At 39.1% G+C, this 21,301-nt stretch overlaps 1 protein-coding gene across 1 annotated transcript; it reads left to right on the top strand.

The window, feature by feature from the left end:
• Positions 1-767: 767 nt before the first annotated feature.
• Positions 768-21,095, top strand: LOC140242528 (monocarboxylate transporter 3-like). The gene is made up of 5 exons (XM_072322269.1): positions 768-878; positions 8,090-8,230; positions 9,174-9,413; positions 16,942-17,082; positions 20,853-21,095. Exons 1-5 carry the CDS (start codon positions 800-802, stop codon positions 21,005-21,007), a joined length of 756 nt encoding a protein of 251 aa, XP_072178370.1. The 5' UTR covers positions 768-799; the 3' UTR covers positions 21,008-21,095.
• Positions 21,096-21,301: the final 206 nt, after the last annotated feature.

Below are 21,301 nucleotides of genomic sequence, written 5' to 3'. Positions count from 1 at the left end.
AAACGCTATCCATGCAGTACGTTTTCATGTAGAGGTCATCGCAGACCGTTGCTAACCGAGCTGGCTTACACAAGCCAGGAATGCCCTAGCTGTACTTGCCTGTTTTGTTTTTGTTTTTCTTTGCTGAAACACCAATTGCTGTTCGTTTCGAATAAGCCAGTTCGGAGTTCCACTTTGCGCATGAGCAGAAACAAGGTCATTCGGACCAACAGGCGTGTTGGTTTTTAAATTTACTGGGATAAGCATCTGTCATGTAATGATTATTCATGTAATCCTTATAAATGCCGCTTGCCAGCACATCCACCTGACAGCAAAAGTGGTATTTGGCAATATCAATTAATAGAAAGAGATTGTCAATACATCCAGTGCAAAATAATGAAATGGATGCTTTCTCAAGTGTGAATTGACAGATCATTCTGCTCATCTGGTCTACGCAAGTTTATTCTTTGTTTGAACGGGATTGATGAATCCCATAAATTGTTACGTAAAGCTTATGCATTATGTTGCTCTGAAAACGAGTGAAGTGCCCCTAGCCAACTGAGAAAAAAGAAAGGTCATTCGTACCAATGTGCCCATGAGCTAACTCCGAACTGGCTTATTTGAAGACATACAATTGTAATGATTTCTGTTCGGACTGTTGGGCACTGCGGAGCGATATAATGGCTCACTCACAGACAACGCAAAATGTTTCGTTACAAGACTCCACCGACCATTGGAAATACGTTGTTTTGCTGAGCAAATTTGCTTCTTACTTTTCGATGGCGGGCTGGCAAAATCTTTTGGAGTGCTGATAGAAGATATGGTCTCTCGCTTCGATAGTGATTACAAGACAATTGCCTTCATATGCAGTTTGCCTTCAGCGCTCTTGACCCTTCTCGGTAAGTATCGTTTATACATATTCTTCTCTCCCGTCAGCTCGTAAACCTAATCATTTCAATAACTCGTATGTCGGTCCTTCCCACAGGGCTACCATCTATTAGGTTAGAGCTGCTATTTTTTTTTTCAAATCTCCATGCTTTTTGTTACTGCATTGTAATGATTTTGAAAGAAATTGATTGACGAAACGGTATAGCAATACGAAGTCAGTTTGAACCTTTTTCTGAATAACAATCACGAGCCCATAGATTGTAAAAAAAAAATCATCCTTAATTCTCGGTATCGCCAATACCCAATACCTAGGTGCTGTGCACCACCGGCGTAAATCCGTACCAAGGAGGGGGGGGGGGGAGGGGTGGCCGTGATCGGCGATAATCATCACAAAACAATTACGTTTACAAGCCTAAACACAGGACCGGCGCAACCGTAGAGGGGAGGGGGGCTTGGTGGGACGCTGCCCCCCTCCCCCCACATTTTTTTTTTTTTTTTGGGGGGGGGGGGGGAGGGGCAGAAGATACAAGGAGTGAATGTTTGCATCCCCAAATTTTTTGCATGAAATAATAAGGTGGTGGGAGGGAAGTGGCAGCAAAAAAATATGAAAACTCTTTTTTTTTTGCTTCTCAAAAATATCAAGACTTTTATGTCGTTTCTCTTTTCTTCTGTTTTTCTTTTTGCTTGACAGCTGATTTTGACACCTCCTTTCAAAACCGAAGCGACGCCCTATATAATACGCACACGCCCGCGATGTGGGCATGAGTTCCGTTAGAGACAGCCACCCAAAAGTGAGTGCGTGCATCCGTGCGTATCGCAAGGAAGGTTAGGCTAGGTAGAGTTGTATAGGTCATAGATCTGCACTGATTTAGTACTAGTGTGATTGGAGTGGCTGTCTCAAAAGGAAGTCTTTCCGCGATGTGTAGACCTATACATGAAAAAAATATGAAATGAAATGAAATCAATAAAATGGTAATATGGATATCCATTTCTTTGTATTGTAATAATGTAGTAGATATTTCCTTATATCTATTGGATTTCTCAAATTTCTTGATGTCAGCGAATTAAAGCAACCATCCCCAGGGGCGTCGTTCCGTTTTAATGATGGGGGGGGGGGGGGGGGTGGGGCCAAACTATGAAAATATGTGCGAGAGAGCGGAACGACCGAGAGGGGAAAGGGTATTATTGGAGGGGCAGGGCGTCGATCCGTTTTCACGATCGGGGCGGGGGGGGGGGGGGGGGGAGAGGAGGAGGAGGAGGGGACTTGGAGTTGGAAAATCTGTGCAAGGAAGCGGGGGAGGGTCACGGACGGGTGTGGCAGATCGAGGAAAATCTGGCATTTTTCGACCTGAAATACAGCGATCTGGTGCACACTTTTGGTGAAATTTTGGCTTTTTTTTCAACAAAGTAAGAAGAATAGATATTCACAGATAATTGAATGACTAAATCGTGGTATCTCAGCTCTTGTTCTGCTTGTTCGACATCACTGTGTAGGCCTACAAAGTGATACATGGAAATTGTCAGGGGAAAGGGGAAGGTGTGGGAGGGGGTAGCCCCATCCCACACGACAGAGCTTTTGCATTCTTAAGACCGACATAGAACGATCTGATGCACACTTTTGTGGAATATTCGGAAAATTGTCAATCCCCAAAGTGTGCAGAGTCTAAATCAATGGATATAATCCCAGCCGGGAAAAGGTAAATCAAAAGAGGACTGGAACTGAAGTGAAAAGATCTGATGCACACTTCTTGACTGAATACTGTAAGTATTCAGAAATTTGTCAATCAAGTGTATGGAAAGCGACGTAATGGGGATGTCCCCCTCCCACTCGAAGGAGATTATGCATTTTTAAGAATCGAAATTCAACGACATGTTGCACATTGGATAAAAGTTTTGGACAGTTTTCTATAATTATACAGTTAGACCTCAATATTATCCGGCCTCCTTTTATCTGGAAATCTCAATTATCCGGACGCGTTCACGCAGTGAAGGACTTTTTTTTTTTTGTTCATCCAAAAATTGAGAAAAACAGTGACTTTAAACTCAATTACAATTTCTACAAAACTCACACGATTTACGTACAATGTTCCCGACAGAACTAACATCTATAAATTCACCATATTAAGAACCACCGTTGCGGGGTACGCTACCTGCCTAGCTGCCAGTGCACTGGGACGGCAGCTTGGACGGCAGCTATATACATTAACATTGTGTCTCCCATGTCCGGCCAATTCGCTTATCCGGATGAGGGCCGGTCCCGACATGGCCGGATAATCGAGGTCAAACTATATATGTATATATAAACACATTTTCCTCATTTCGGGAATTAGGTTGGGGACAAAATGTGTTTGCTTCAACACCCTCCCCCCCCCCCCCCCGGTCCTCCAGGAGAGACTCCCATGCATCCGAGGAGCTTTTGTATTTTTAGAATTCAAATGAAAATATTTCGTGAAAATATTTTTGATGGAATTCGGGAGGCTGTCAATCCCCGAAGTGTACTAAAGTTGTAAAGGGAAACCAAGGAAGGAGATATCATCTCCCACACGACGGAACTTTTGTGACAGACCTGGTGCACACGTTTGATGAAACATTTGGAAATCCGTCAATCTAAAAGTGTACTAAGTCTTTAGGAAAAGGGCCGAAGGGGGAGAGAGACTGTGCATTTTCGGAATCGAAGTTCAGCAATGTGGTGCACACTTTGGGTGAAATATTTGGAAAATTTTCTATCAAAAAAAACCCAAAAAACCCACATCTCGGGAATTATTATTATCATTTTCAGGGGGCGCAATTACTCACCCCCCCCCCCCCCATCGATCGACGCCCTTGGGGAGGGGGTTTGGGCATTTTCGAAATTTATGTGGAAAAATCTCATGCACACTTCTACTGAATTTTGTTTATTTTTTTCACAAACACTCACACACACACACACACACACACATACGCACACAATTAAAGATCTGAAACAGTTAAGGGGGTGAGGGAGGGCAACAGACGGGGTAATAGCAACTCTCCTTTTCCATCTCTCATATCTGCCTTATGCCTTATCTGGACCCCCTATACAATAAATTGGTCTATAGGTGGCGCCGTTCATCCTGTCGGTCCAGTGCCGTCACACGGCACTTTGTCGGTCTCGTGGGCCTTCTTTGCCTAGTGTCGGTCTCGTGAGCCTCTTTTGTCTAGTATAGGTCTCGTGAGCTTTGTTTGCGTATTGTCGGGCTCGTGCAATGAGCTTTGTTTGCGTATAGTGTCGGTCTCTTGGGCTTTGTTTGCGTAGTGTCGGTTTTGTGAGCCTTTTGTGCGTAGTGTCGAACTCATGGGCTGTATAACTCGTGGGCTTATTTGACTTGATGTGGAACGCGTGGGATTTATCTACTTAGTGTCGCATTCGTGGGCTGTATAACTAGCAGGCTGTATGACTTATGAGCTGTATGACTCGTGGGTGTCTGTCTCGTGACGTGCATCCGGATCAACGCCCCTGATCATCTCTGTGTATGCCCTTAGGTGTAGCCCTGACTGAATCATCACCTTTTGCTCAGTGATTAAAGAAATGAAGGGGTTTCAATATCTTGACCATGCTTTATGTCGATACAGAGTATTACTATTTTCGCGAGCGAGCGAAGCGACCGAGAGCTTGAACAAAGTACGTTTACAAATCCTAAAAAAATAGGTTACTGTTAAGCTCGGCATGTTACGTAAAGTAACACGCTGAAATCAATACAATCAGATTTCTTCTTCTTCTTCCATTTATCCAAATTTCATGGGGGGGGGGTGATTTTACAGGCCATCCCCCTTCTTCCATTTCTTGGAGGATACATCCCCATCCCCCCCCCCCCCTGGATTTACGCCCATCGTGTGCACAGAGCAGCGCTCTAAATGCATTATGGGATAGCTCAGGGGACAAACTTGCCCCGGTTTTGGCTGCATATGCACTCGGGTCACGTTCCATCTTTATCCACGGGTATTTTTTGTTCAATTAAGATTTCTTCGTTTTCCATCATCCTTGATAGCAGAGACACGTCAGAATGACGTCAATTTCACATCAGCGCTGCCGTGGGAAAGACGTCGTGAACTTTCGTCAACTTTTCGTATTTTTGCTCAAATGGAAGACGTAAAAAAGACGTTATATACGTCACGTCAAAAAGACGCAGTCATGATTATGTCGTCTTTTTGAAGTAAATAAAGAAAACGGACGTCATTTAGACGTTTCACACCGACGTCAAAATGTATTTTTGCTCAAATAGAAGACGGCCAAAAGACGTCACACTTGGGACGTTTCTCTGACGTCTCTGTGGTAATACAAAGACGTCTTAATGACATGTAAATTACTATTTTACAGACAAAATGTCACGTCAGAATAACGTCAAATAAACATTGTTTATACGTCAGTTTATTACTTTTTTACGTCTATTGGTACAGAAAAAACTTTTTAAAGATGTCTCAACGTTTAAATTACTATTATAAAGATGAAATGTCATGTCAAAATATCATAAACATGTTGCTTACACGTCAATTAATGAATTTTGTAAAGTATATTGGTACAGAAAACAAAATATGTCCCTCTTAAAGGCGTCTTTTTGATGCAAATAAACAAAGAAAATGGATGTCATTCTGCCGTCATTTTTAAGTCGTGACAGGTTCATTAGTAGTCTATTTCAAGACCTGATGAAGCTGTGGGTTATCTAACTTACCCTGCGCCTAATGTCCTAAATCCTGTACCAAGCAACGTCTATCACCTATTCCTATAGTTGCTAGGCTGTTGTATCACGTTTTTTATATACAGGCAAAAAAGTTGTAATGCTCAAAGACATGGTTACTAAACTGGGTCATATTTTGTAAACAGCCTGATTGAAATATGAAAATATAAGTTCATAATGCAAATTGGAAGGTTGAATAACATAAGAATAGAGTGTACAATATCTGACACCTTATATAGTAAGGGTACTAGGTCTCGCGCAGGGACCTAATGATCGCGCATAGCGTAACTGCGTATAGCAAGCGATATTACGCGTAGGACTAAGCGCAAAATTTGCCGATACGCCCATGGAATAAACATACCTGACTTACCGCCCAACATGAGAAGGAAGCAGGTAAGAAATTTTGATTTCCAACAAATTTTCCACTAAATTTCCAATTTTTTACCTTGTAATTTACCTACCTAACCTTAAAATCTGTTCTAAGGATGTTGTAGCCTAGACGTGTCGTCTCGCTTGTCTCGTTCGTAGTCGATAGAATTCGTAATTTGTTCGATCGATCGTTTACCACGTGACGTCATCATACACAAGAACAATGTATGCTGCCAGCTACGCTGAAATACTGTTAATAAATGTTGTTTTAAGTCAAATTTTAACACGATTATAATATTACAAAGGAATAAATATTTCAGTGTATCGAAGTGAAGTGTGATTTCAATTTGAATTTGCTTGTGATTTCTTGCGCTAACTTGTGATATATTTGTGACAGGGGAGGGTCATAATGATACTGAAGAAAAATTAGATGAGAGTGTGACAAATGGGTGACGAAAATGAGAGGGTGACGAATGGGTAAGCACACACACAACACACACACACACACAAAATATATGTTCATATTTTACTTTTTTCCATTTTATATTACGTGTATATTATTGGCTAAAGTGATTAGAAATATTGTAAGAAAACTTTATGAATGAAAATCATTAAAGATTATGAAAATATCAGTGATAAAAATAATGATAATAAGAGTGATAAAATGATGGTGGTGGAAGTGATAATAATAATAATGAAAATGATAATGATGATGATGATTTTTTTCCATAATCTTTTATTGATTCCATATTCAATACAGTTTCATGATAAATCAAATCACATGTATCATAGAATCCACGATTCAACAAAACACAATTATAATGAAATCAAACCAAGCTGTACTTTCAGCAGAAACAGTGCATTCGTAAAGAATATACAACGCACCGAAAAAAAAAACAACATACACTGCTTACTTACTTTCATTAAAATCAAATGGAGCTGTCCTTTTAGCATGACAGTGCATTCATAAGAAAAAAAAAAGAATCGAGCTGTACTTTCAGCATGACATTGCTTCATAAAAAAAAAAAAGAAAAAAAGATGATGATTATGATGATCGATGATGGTGGTGGTGATAATAGTAATAATGATAATAATAATAATAACAATAATAATACTGCTGTTGCTTAACAGGGACAAATTTAATATCAAGTGAAAAAATATTCTACGAAAGCCGGAGCACGTTACAGCCGCAGAGGGGCAGACACTTTCACGCATGAAACTACAGAGGGCAGCTGCGCGATCTTTACATACCCCGAGAAATTGAACGCGTAAAAAAAAGTCCGACATACAAACGGCGACAGCGCACTACTCTGTCATCGTATCATCAAGAGATTTTGGGAGGTGATTTTTCTGCATTTTCGTGATATTCATTGAGAAATTCAGGTACGATTATGGAATAACGTCTATTATAAGAGCATTTCAAATTTTCGTGCGCGATATCTAGACCCCTCAACCATACTTATGACGAGAAACTGTACTTTTTTCAGACGCGAACAACGACCAGCTGTGATTTCGCTTTAAAGGGGCATAGTCCCGGTAGTATAGATGGCGCTGTTGATGATACTGCCGATCACCGTTAGCATTGATACGAAGATTACCGAAGTTGAGCTGTCATCAAGAGTAAAGTGCGTAGGTGTTGCTAAGTAACGTTGACTTTGTTGTCTTCTTTGCGCATCGCGCAGTCTGTAGTAATGCCAGGGTGCGTGCATATGTGCTTGTTATTATGACATCACAAAAGAAGTTTGCTTAAGCTGTCATCCTCCTCAGCCGAATCATGAACCGAACTGTAATCGGACCACTGACTACAGTGAATCGGACTTCTTCAGATTCGGGAAAGTGGGCCAAAGCGTAAGCGCCAAAGAGAAGTCGATAGCGTAGGTGTCTATAGGAAACTTGCGCCGTGCGCCCGCGTACACATTTGACTAAAACACCGGTACCATGCACCTTTAATTTCCTTATAGAATGAATATTAATCATGTTTTATACTTGACTGCATGAAGGAGGTTAAAAATATTTCCTCAACAGCACTGTTTAATCAAAATTCGAATGTCTGAATTTCGTGGACATCTTGTGTAGACCATAAATAGGTCTATCCGGACAGTCTCTGTAAATTGTCTCAATGATTTTTTTTTTCTCACCCTTAACACAATTATTCACAGGCCCGTTCGTGTATTCACTGATGAAGATCGTACATCCAAGACTTGTAATCATCAGTGGTAGCTTCATGTGCGCCGTGCCCTTGATGTGTGTGCCGCTGGTCCGGTCCCTACCCCTCCTCGGCTTCCTCTTCGCTTTAACAGGTTAACCCTTAACTGAATTCCTCAGGTCCACTGATTTTAAAGGCAACCAGGCAAAGCCCAAATATAAATGTGGATTGAGTGAAAACAGCAATATTCGATCATATCAGAGAAAGCCTTAGGAAAATCGGACCATTGATTGAAAAATTGTATATTTTTAAGATTTCAATGCGGCATCCTTGTAACTATGGCCTACTACACGTCATTACGTTATTTTTACAAAATTAGAAATATACTTGTAGTGAATTCCACAAACTTTCGTTTTTCATGAAAAGGACACATCCATCGACATATTACTAACAATATAAGGGAAATATTCCCCTGCTTTCGAAATTAAAAAAGAAAAAAGGTAAAACAAGCGCCCTTCCATTATGCTAGAAAAGTGAAAATATAATGTTGAATATTCTTTCAATTCAATTTTTATATTTTTGTCAATAATGACGTCATGAAGTGAATGTGACGGCACCGAAATCGACTGTCCGATTTTCCTCAATCGTATACAGATGTGTTCACTAGTATTGTTGCTTTCACTCATCCACATTTGTGCATGGACTTTGGTTTCCTTTTTATATAGAAAACCAGAGCAGTCTGTGTCAGTGTACATGCATGGCGCATCTAATCAAGAAACTTCAAGCTCATTGGTCTAATCTGTAACAGCAGGCACTGCACACCGCAGGTCAAGGGATTGGGGCTACAGGGCTACGCCCAAAATAGCTGAAGTGTATAGTAACAATTCCGTGTGCAGAAATTGTTCATAAGTCGAAGTATAAAAGCACTGGATAAATTGGTATCACTCGATCAATTGGAGGTTTCGCAGTCACCATTCTGTCTGGCATGTCTAGTAATACCATGCACCAAGGACTTTCATCTTTTCATGTATTCGAGATTTCATAGACTGTACATAATCATAACAATTGATCTGCCATTTTTCTCTCTTTGCCAAAAGGATTTGGATTGTCCATCGGGTTTCTCGCAATCACCATTACTCTCAACGAGTACTTCACGAAGTCATTCATCTTCTTCAACACCCTGAGCACTTTGGGAGTAACTATTGGGGCATTTTGTTTGCCAGTCATAGTGGAGTGGTCATTAACAGCCTATGGATACAACGGTGCTTTTCTCATCCTTGGAGGAATGTGCTTACACACTGTTCCCTGTGCCTTGACGATCCGACCACCAAGAGACGGTAAGACGCTCCAAGTGCACCCCACTGCCACAAAAGAAAATGATAATATTTTGAAGAGCGTTGACAGGCAGTCCTTTACTTCAGACACCTCCCTGCCCACTCCTAATTCCTGCGACAAACAGTCATCGAAAAGCAGTACCACTGATTCGAGGAACGGTAACATAGAAGCGTCACGATTTTCATCACTTCGAAGTGGACTGAAATCGTTTGTGTACTTTGCAGAACCTCTCTACGCTCTTGTAACTCCGTGTTTCATCTTCGCTTATTTCTTCATGTACGCGTGGGTGCTATTTTTAATACCCGCGGCGGAGTCCCTTGGTGTTGAACGTTCGCGGGCTGTGTATCTCGCAAGCATCGCTGGCTTCGGAGGTGTACTCGGAAAACTTGGACTGTTGATCGCAATATACGCACAGTTTGACTTGATCCTGGTCTATATAATCTGCTGTTCAGTTTGCAATGTAACCATCTTCATCAGTTCAGTAAATGACACCTATTTGTACCAAGCGCTAATGGCGTTCACTCAAGGTCTCACCGTCTTCGCATTTGATTCAATGGGAGGCGTGATGACAAAGTTAGCTGTCGAAAACGAAGAAAACTTTCCGATTGCCTTTTCCCTAACGTCATTTGCGTGCGGTATTGGCACTCTGATCGGCGACTCTTTATCAGGTACGTGTCATGTTCTGATCGAATTATGTTTTCAATCTATGATCGAGTCATACAATTACTTTTAGCAACGCTCACGAAGTATGCATCAGGTGAAAACAATTGTAAATGAATAAAGAGGGTTTAGGACGGTTCCATTTTTTAAACTCTGCCTTTACATACGCTGTGAAAATTTAAAAGAAATGACAAAAGTATGGATCCTTCAGCATCAATTGAACGTCACGAGTGTGGTTTCCAATTTGGATGTCTTGAATCACGTGAACACAACGGATTATTTGTATTTGATATAGTACATTGTATAGGCCAGGAAGATACAGTACAATGAAGATTAATCGTTTGATATGGAAAGCCGAGTAACCTCTGTTCCTCTACAACTATGAATCTCCTTGTGCTTTTTTTCAGCACATAGCTACATTAACCTTCAACAGTCTTCCGAAATTATCGGGAGTCATACAAAACGTGAACATGTATTTGACAATTTGATTTTCTGTCCTGGGTTAGCCAAATGCAAAAACGATTTTTGTGGCATTTATTTTGTTGCATATCCATTATTCTTTGACATCAAGGTCACATCTATGACGTCACACAGTCTTACAAGGCAGTCTTCAATACAATAGGACTGGCATTGCTCTCCGTGATCGTCATCCTTGTCACAGTCTTCATCATCCTTCGTCGCCGAGCTAAAAGAAACCCAGGAAACTGCGATTCTTCACAGAGTTAACAGCATTCCCAAGCGTTCATTCCTGAACGTGGAACTTATGAAGAACAGCGGACTTAAATAATGGGTGTATAATTCTTCAAAAATCACAGTTTCTATAAAGAAAGCCAAAACTTCTGTTTGCGAGTTAATTTCATAGCAGTTTTTTTTTTTTTCAGAAGGCCTAAACGTTCGTGGATAATTGAACATTTGAAAAAATCGTGGGAGGAATATGAATAGCTTCTTTAGGATATCCATAGTAAAACTGAAATTAAGGACACATCATTGATAATTTCCAATTTCCATTAATCTTGCGCTAACAATGTCACTGAATATTGATTTTCTGATTCTTCTGATTCCACGTACGTGTATATCCATTCCAAATATGTGAAATAATAACACTTCTGAACGATGATCTTTGATCCCATATTGAGAAAGAACATTATCATAATCACAAGAAAATGGGGAAAGCCAAAATTGTAAATACTATCTGCTGTTGTAATTTTGCTGCATTCATAAGTTAAAACTATCTGTCAAAAATAAATTGACACAATGGATTCACTTCTCCCTAGATGTCAATTTTACTACAATGTACTAAATTGCTTTCACAGGATGGTTTATATTCTTTGCCTGCTCCCTTTCCCCCTTCTCCCTATCTCAGATCATGTAGTCAACAATAATTCGAGCAATCCGATAATAATGCAGAAACAGTGTTACAGTTTTGATTTGTTATATTTGGGTCTTTGCATTTTGGTGTGTGTGTGTGTGTGTGTGTGTGTGTGTGTGTGTCTGTGACTCTGTGTGTGTGTGTCTCTCTCTCTCTCTCTCTCTCTGTATTTGTTTGTGTGTGTATGAGTGTGTTTGAGTTTGACTCATTTTTAAAGGAGTTGGTAGCGTTTCTTTGCAGGAAAAAAAAAATCAAAGAAGTTGGTCAGACAAAACTTAGGGGAAAATCGCGCACACACAAAAGGAAAACAGATACGAACAGCTAAAGTTTAGCGTTACAAACACAAATTTGCAACCTTGTTTGACTAAGTGTGTTTTATACACCAAATCTCACTAATTTTCACATTACCGAAATGTTTCGGCACAAGAAGAAGTTTTCTTCTGAGGAGGATATGCGACAACAGGTCTTAATTGGAAAAAAAAAAACTGGGGAGAAAAAAAAAACGAAGTTATAGTAAATAGGCCCTCTCAGCACTGTACGTCATATCATAACAGAGTTGCGAATATCCACTTATTCACCTCTCTGATTTCTGTTTTCATGCAAAGCAACATATAATATCACAATGGATTTTGGCTCTTAGTGAACAAGGATTCATTTTCTTATTGCACCTTTGTAACATTGACTGTACACATTGTGAACATGTAATTAAAGTTTATACATTGCAATGAATCTCAAAAATTTAATGGTGTATGGTGAATGAGTTCAATTTCACTTATATATTTGTTTCAATCCTGATTGTACCCTCAGTGTTAAGCAAACAAAAAACTTTGTCTAAGCCCTTTTCTTGTAGAGTGTCTATTGTAATGGCCTATGATATACATGATGGCGGCGCGGCACTCCCAATTGTCAAATTTGAATTCCCTCCGTGTTTCTTGTTTGTTTGGGAATGGATGAGTACCAGAAACATGCAACAGCTAAGAAATACGTAGCCGACTATATGTACCTAGAATGCAATATAGTATTGTTATCCATATCATAAGTCACTGTATATGTGATGAATAAATATGTGCCCCCACTATACATCCCCTTTATTGGAGCCAAAACCTATAACTATTAACGGGCAGCAGTTACGCTCATAGCCCATATTTTTTTTTAATTCCTTAAAGACCACGTCATGAATACGACTGACAAGGGTTCCGGCTGGATTTTCACTTTCCTCTCTATTCCAAAGAAATAGAAGATAAATAGATAACGAAATAGAAAAATGAAAAAGCAAAAAGAACCTCTTCCGAGCATTCAATTTCACGCATTCCACGCTCGGAGCCCTGAATCAGCAATCGAATTCAAAATCCGGTCATTCGAATTCACCATCGGAGTATTCAAATTTAAGAGAGGAGGACGCATTTCTGCAATGAGCATTCAAATTCATGTCAAGCTGGCGACGAAATCTCGTCGGTCATTCAAATTCGTAAATAGGCAACCATGTTCCAAATACTGTAGCTGCATTCAATTTAAAAGAAGGCCGGAATTAATTCAGTTTAGGGCCGTGTATTTGTGGGTTTTTTTTTTTTTTCATTTAGCTTTGAATATATCGGGATTTATGATGATTATTCATTTTGCAGTAGAGGTCCACCTGTTCATTGACAGATATGAACTCGAGCTTCACGAAAATGAATATACAGGCACATGTCCCCCTGAAAGGACATAAAATGGAGGTCCCATGTGTGACAGAGTCACAGCTCATCCATGCAAAAGATCCCACTTCATTTATTTATCGCAAAGAGCAGAGTGTTTAACCCGGTGAAGTGGTCCTTATACATTATATCCAACTGGACCCGATAGAAGACCAGCTATTGCAGTCATCTTCTTAGATGGAAAATGAAACAAACATATAAACATTAGGCACTGTATATGCCTACAGACGAGCATGATACTGAAGGTTGGTTGGCACCTTCGAAAAAAAAAACAATTTTGACTATATAGGCTTTACATTGAACCTGATAACATGAACATTGTATACGTCTTATTTGTTGTTTATTGCTCTCTTATTTGCTTACTTTTGTGGGACTTTGTGAGGTCATTGTGTGTCAGTTTGTCTTTAAATAAGAATTACCATTATGTGATTAGTGTTCGGACGTTGTCAGCATGCATGCAGTATCATCAAGAAATATGATTAGATTGTCGTTGCGTTGTTTGGATGCTCTGCCGATTGGACCTTGCAATTTAAAATTTCTTGAGATGAAAAAAGAATACATGAACAGAGAACAAAGCATAACATTTAAACAATGATTACACTATATGCAAGCATTCATTGGTTGTGTGTGCTATTTCTCCTTTCTTTAAAAAAAAGTCTTCTACTCAATTTTCCTCGTTAAACTAATCGCAGTAGTAGGAACTTGATCGCCTGAAAATGAAATTGAACGCTCCAAATAAGCTCAATGAGACTATCACATGACTATCGCGTGAATTTAAATGCACGAGTAGGAAATGCAATGCTCTGATTTGGAAATTGAACGCCCAATTGTGAATTTGATTTCACGAAAACGAAATGGAACGCCCATAAATTAAATTGATCGCTCGTATTTTGAATTTGAATGTCCGAATATATCTGTGTGCGTGCACTATGTGAATTTGAATGCACGGTAAATGAATTTGAATGACAAAAGTCTGAAATTGACCGGGAAAACATATAGAACTCTTGAAAGAGCAATCGTTCAGCGGCTTACTCGTGAAGCCATACTGTTGCATAATAATGGTAATAAACACAGCTAAAGTTGTACATTCATTGTATTTTACCCTATAGATATAATCTTTTCAAATGGAAAATTGTAAGTGATAATTTGTGTACATTTTGTTCTGCAACAGACTCGTTTAGTCACGTTCTCTTGGAGTGTCTATGTTTTGGCAAAATATCACTGATTTTATTCAATTCGCTGTTAGATATCTTAATAAGTGAAAAGTAATTGATTATTGGAGTGGAATCAAAGAGTCCAAATGCAACGAGTATGAACAAAATATTGATCTATGCCCAATTATTCATAAACAATACATGATGCATTTACTCCAAAGACATTCATTCAATAGTTTAAAAATATGGATTAGCTTTAGAAAGGGAATACTGTTAGAAAGGGAATACTACTCTCAGTGGCAAACACAAATTACAAGGGTCCTATGTTATTGTATACGTTTTACACTACAATAAGGGGTGTTGACGTACCACAGACCGTGTCTGTTCCATTTTACCCTACTTTAGTAGTAAAACGGATCCTTTAATAAGCCTAAGCATTTTTCAAGAAACCAAGGGAATTTGAAGCAAATTGATTATGGTTTTTGTAGATCAAACCAAATGTTACCCCGTTTTACAAGAAAAAGAAAAAAAAAATAGGTGCATTTTTGTTACAGAAATATGACGAGCCCAAGATCCGGGCGATGGTCCGCTTTAACACCCCACTTTCCCTTAAATACGTCGAAAGAGCGACTTTCAGTAAAGCTCAGGGTGGGGCTGGCACTTGACGAAATTTCACACAGCTTAGCTTCTTAGGCTACAGGTCAGAGCTTAGCTTGAGTTCATTCAGAGTTGCGGTTTGGCTTTACAAAGCATCATGGGATTTAATTACTTACTGTCGTCATAAACCGCTCGGACAACAAGCTGCTTCACTACCCCCAGTTACAATCTGAGCATGTGCAGATAAAAGCCATTACAAGTCATTACAACCTTCACATGAAGTTTAATTGAAACTGAGGTATTTGAAGTACTGATTAGGACTTTTCCAAAAACTATGTTATCAATATGATATATTCGTGTATGAGCTATAGATGCCTCTAGGAATGTGAAATCAAAACAAAAGCTAGTGCTGTACCACGGACAACTTTCTCCATGGCTGGTTTCAGTTGCTCTGCTAATCAAAGGATGAATCCCTCTTTTGAAAGTCTGTGGTTCTGAGCTTTTGCGGACTGTTGCCATGGTTGCTACATCTGTGAACTGGCTTACAGGAACTATATAGGAATACCCTGCCGCGCGGGTGTATTTGTTTGGTGTATTTGTCCGTGCAGGGACCTTATTCTTTTCAACTTTGAAGACATCAGCTTCAGATTGATCGGGCACTGAATAGTGATATGATGGCTCACTCACAGACAACTCAAAATGTTTCGTTACAAGACTCTGAGGACCACTGGAAATACGTTGTTCTGCTGAGCAAATTTTGCATTTTACTTTTCGACGGCGGGCTAGCAAAATCTTTTGGAGTGCTGATAGAAGATATGGTCTCTCGCTTCGATAGTGACTACAAGACAATCGCCTTCATATGCAGCTTGCCTTCAGCGCTCTTGTCCCTTCTCGGTATGTTAAGAAATTACTCAAATATTATTCTCCTTTCCCGTCGGCTCGTAAACCTATCATTTCGATAAATCCTTTGTCGGTTCCCTCCACCATCTATTACGCTATAGAGCTGCCTTTTTTTTTTTTTTTTAGTTCTCTGATGCTTCAGTTTTCAGTTTCAGTTCAATTACATTTTGGTACTGCATCGTAATGATTTAAAAGAAATTGACGAAACAATGAATAGCACTATGAAATCAATTTGGAGCTTTGTTGTTGTAAAAAAAAAAATCATCCTTAATTCTTGATATCCCCAATACAATACTGTGCTGTGCGCAGAGCAACATTTTAGATGCATATGGTATAGCTCGGGGGTAAAACTTGTCCCAGTTTTCGCTGAGTATGCACTCGGTTCACGTTCCGTCTTTATCCACGGGTATTTTTGTTCCTCTTTTTTTTTTTTTTTCTTCGCTTCTTATAATGAAGTGTGAATTGCTTTTTTAAAGATAAGATGTCATGTCAGAATATCATAAACATGTCATTTACACATCATGTTTTTGATATATATTTTTAAAAAATGTCTTAAAGACGTCTTTTTCATGTTATTTTGCCGTCATTTTAAGTCGTTACAGGTTATTTAGTATTCCATTTCAAGATCTTATGAAGCTGTGGGTACTTACAGGTGCAACCATAATTCTGAATCTAACTTACCTTTCTCCCAATGTCCTAAACCATGTACCTACGTCTACCACCTATTCCTATCACGTTATATATAATATACAGGCAAAATGTTGTAATGCTCAATAACATCTGAACATGGTTACTAAACTGTAGGTCACACTTTTGTAATCGGCCTAATTGAAAGATGTATGTGTTTATATTATGTTAAGATATTGATTCAGTGGAGTTGGAAGGTTGAATGAAATAAGAACAGAGTGTGCAATTTCAGACGAGAAACTTAAACGGTTTTTTTTTAGACGTGAACAACGACCAGACGTGACCTGAATTATGTTTTATACTTTGCTCCATGAAGGGAGGTTTAAAAATATTTCCTTTACAGCACTGTTCAATCCAAATTCTTATGACTGAATTTCAGGCATATCTTGTGTAGACATACGAAAATGTATCTAGACAATCTGTTTTATTTATCTCAATCACTTCTTTCACCGTTTAACACCGTTTACAGGCCCATTCGCGTATTCACTGATGAAGGTCGTACAACCAAGATTTGTAGTCATCAGTGGTAGCTTCATGTGCGCCGTGCCCTTGATGTGTGTGCCGCTGGTGCGGACCCTACCACTCCTCGGCTTCCTCTTCGGTTTAACAGGTTAACCCTTAACTGAATTCCAATAGACAGGGTCCTCAGGTCAACTGATTTTAAAGGAAACCATTCAAAGCCTAAATATAAATGTGGCTTGAGTGAAAACAGCAAATATCGGATCATAATATCAGTGAAAGCTTTAGGAAAATCGGACCATTGATTGAAAAGTTATATAATTATATCTATAAGATTTCAATGCCGTCATCCGTTAAGTATGGCCAAATACACGTCATTTTTACAAAATTGAAAATATACAGAGAATTCCACAAATTTTCGTTTTTCATGAAAAGGACACATCCATCAACATATTACTGATAATATGATAAGGGAAACATTCCCCCTGCTTTCGAAATTAAAAGAATAGAAAAAAGGTAAAACAAGCATCCTTCCATTACGCTTTAGAAAAGTGAAAATTTAATGCTGAATATTCTTTCAATTTCAATTTCAAGAAAACTGTGCATACTACCCCAATACTTCAGTCCCTACACTGGCTCCCTGTAGAAAAATGTATTAACTTCAACATTCTTCTTCTTCTTTACCGTACATTGCACAAATTTGCCCCTGCCTACTTTCAAAATACTCTTCATCTTCACCAACCACCACGAAATCTCCGTTCATCAAACTCCTTAAAATTACAGGTACCTCGAATCAAGCATAATTTGGGGGATCGTGCTTTTTCATACATAGGCCCAAAACTAGGGAATAGCCTACCAAAATCTCTTAGACAAGCATCTTCTATTGATGGTTTTAAAAAGACTCTTAAGACCTACCTTTTTAATTTGAATTGATAATTGTTTACCCGTATGTATATGTGTACGTATATTGTTTGTTTGTATATTGTTCTTATTATTTTCTGTGATACTGTTGTAACGTGATACGATATGTACTCTGTTCTATAGCGCCATGAGTATCTTTTTAGGTAGAATGAACGCTTTATAAGAGCCTCTCTATTATTAATTTAATCTTTGTATTTTTGTCAATGACATCACGAAGTGAAGTCGTCGCCTTATCGGTCGATGACGGCACCGAAATCTACTGTCCGATTTTCCTCAATCGTACACTGATGTGTAGTATTGTTGCTTTCACTCATCCACATTTGTGCATGGACTTTGGGTTTCCTTTTTATAATTAGAAAACCAGAGCAGTCAGTGTCAGTGTACATGCATGGCGCATCTAATCAAGAAACTTCAAGCTCATTGGTCTAATCTATAACAGCAGGCACCGCACATCGCAGGTCAAGGGATTGGGGCTACAGGGCTACGCCAAAAATAGCTGAAGTATACACAGAGCGTATCCCCAAAAAATTGTACACTTTTGAAAAAAATTGTCTAAATTACATTTCAAAATATTTGGAAGATTTTTTTTTTTCATATTTATGGATGCCAAATAGTCTTATCTATCAAGTGCAATCAACAAAACAAATTTTTGTTCACGCTTTGCTGAACACTGACGCTTTGTCCAGAGTGTGAAAAATGACTTGCGCCAAATACTCCAAATAAGTGCTCCCATTCAAACATTCCTCTTTTGCTTACAGCTTTGATTATGTTATGATAGTCTGAGATGTTTCTTGTCAGCTTTATCGTATGACTTCATTTCTAAATTAATTGGTGAGAATTAGAGTGTGTAATTACTTCAAGATCTTTAAAGCACAGTTTTCACGATACACGGACACATCAATACCATATGCATGCCAGTTATTCATTAATGTGGTAGTGGTACCAAATTAATCAACATTCAAATAATTCATCCCATTAATCAATCGAATGATTGATTGATTGATCAATCAATCAATCAATCAATCAATGAATCAATCAACCCTTCAATACATCAACCGATATATTAGTCAGTCATTGAGTCGTTTAATCAATCAGTGACTGGCATGTGGGATATGTCTGTGTATGATTTGTGATAACTGTGCTTGGAAGATCTTGATGTTGTTAATCAGCCTTCCATAACACAATGGAATCATTTAAAACGTGACGGAAAATCGCCAGAAAATTCCTAAACTATTATAACATAATCAAAACTGTGAGCAAAGAGCAGTTTGTTTGAATGAGAACACTTATTTGGACTGCTAGCTGAATTTTCCATTTTCTTTCAATGTGGCGCAAGTCTTCAGAAATTGTTCATAAGTCGAGGTATACAGACATTGGATGAATTGCTATCACTCAGTTGGAGGTTTCGCAGTCACCATGTCTGTCTGACATATCTAGTAATACCATGCACCAAGAACTTTCATCTTTACATGTATTCTAGATTTCATAGACTGTACATAATCATTACCATTTTTTCTCTTTGCCAAAAGGATTTGGAATGTCCATCATGTTTCTCACAATCACCATTACTCTCAACGAGTACTTCACGAAGTCATTCATCTTTTTCAACACCCTGAGCACTTTGGGAGTAACTATTGGGGCATTTTGTTTGCCAGTCATAGTGGAGTGGTCATTAACAGCTTACGGATACAACGGCGCGTTTCTTATCCTTGGAGGAATGTGCTTACACACTGTGCCATGTGCCTTGACGATCCGTCCACCAAGAGACGGTAAGACGCTCCAAGTGCACCCCACTGCTACAAAAGAAAACAATAGTATTTTGAAGAGCATTGACAGCCAGTCCTCTACTTCAGTAGGAACCCTGTCCACTCCTAATGCCTGCGACAAACAGTCATCGAAAAATATTATCACTGATTCGAGGAACGGTGACATAGAAGCTTCACGATTTTCATCACTTCGAAATGGACAGAAAAAGTTTGTGTATTTCGCAGAACCTATCTACTCCCTTGTTACTCCGTGTTTCATCTCCGGTTATTTCTTCATATACGCGTGGGTGCTATTTTTAATACCCGCGGCGGAGTCCCTCGGTGTAGAACGAGCGCGGGCTGTGTATCTCGCGAGCATCGCTGGTTTTGGAGGTGTACTCGGAAAACTTGGACTGTTGATAGCAATTTACGCAAAGTTTGACTTGATCTTGGTCTATATAATCTGCTGTTCAGTTTGCGATGTCACCATTTTCATCAGTTCAGTGAACGCCGCCTATTTGTACCAGGCGCTCATGGCGTTCACTCAAGGTCTCACTGTCTTCACGTTTGATTCAATTGGAGGCGTGATGACAAAGTTAACTGTCGCAAATGAAGAAAACTTTCCGATTGCCTTTTCCTTTACGTCATTTGCGAACGGTATTGGCATTCTGATCGGAGATTCTTTATCAGGTACGTGCATGTTCTGATCGAATTACGTTGTCAGTCTATGGTCGAGTCATACAATTACTTTTAGCAACATAAACGTTCAAGAAGTATGCATCAGGTGAAAACAATTATAAACTAATCAAGAGGGGTTTAGGACGGTTACATTTTTTAAACTCTGCCTTTACAAACGCGAATGTGAAAAACGCTGTGAACTGCTGAATATCACGAATGTGGTTTCCAATTTGGACGTCTTGAACCACGTGAACACAACGGATTGTTTGATATAGTACTTTGTATAAGCCAGGAAGATACAGTACAATGAAGATTAATTGTTTGATATTGAAAGCCGATTAACCTCTGTTCCACCTCTGCAACCATGAAACTCCTCGTGTTGTTGTTGCTGTTGTTGTTGTTGTTGTTGTTGTTTTGTTCAGCACATTGCTGCATTAACCGGCAACAGTCTTCCGAAGTTATCATGAGTTAGACAAAATGTGTATTTGATTTTCTGTCCTGGGTTGGTCAATATTAATGCAAAATCGATTTTTGCGAAATTCATTTTGTTGCATATCTATCATTCTTCGACATCAAGGTCACATCTATGACGTCACACGGTCTTACCGGGCAGTCTTCAATTCAATAGGACTGGCATTGCTCTCCGTGATCGTCATCCTTGTCGCAGTCTTCATCATCCTTCGCCGCAGAACGAAAAGAAACCCAGCGATCAGCGACTCTTCACAGAGTTAATAGCATTCGCAAACGTAAAGTATAAAGAAAAGCGGATTTATATGGAAATATGGGGTGTGTAATTCTTGAAAAATCACAGGTTCTATAAAGGAAGGCCAAACTTCTATTTGCGAGTTGCTTTCAAAAGGCCTAAGTTTTCGTCGATAATTGAACATTTGAGAAAAATCGTGCGAGAAGTAGGAATAGTTTCTTTGGGATATCCATAGCAAAAGTCAAATTAAGGACTTATCGTTGATAATCTCCATTGATCTTACACTTAAAATGTCACTAAATATTGATTTCCTTCTGATTTGC

The sequence above is a fragment of the Diadema setosum genome, chromosome 2, assembly GCF_964275005.1.
Source record: "Diadema setosum chromosome 2, eeDiaSeto1, whole genome shotgun sequence".
Lineage (NCBI taxonomy): Eukaryota > Metazoa > Echinodermata > Echinoidea > Diadematoida > Diadematidae > Diadema > Diadema setosum.
This window is presented reverse-complemented; position numbering and strand designations above follow the sequence as displayed.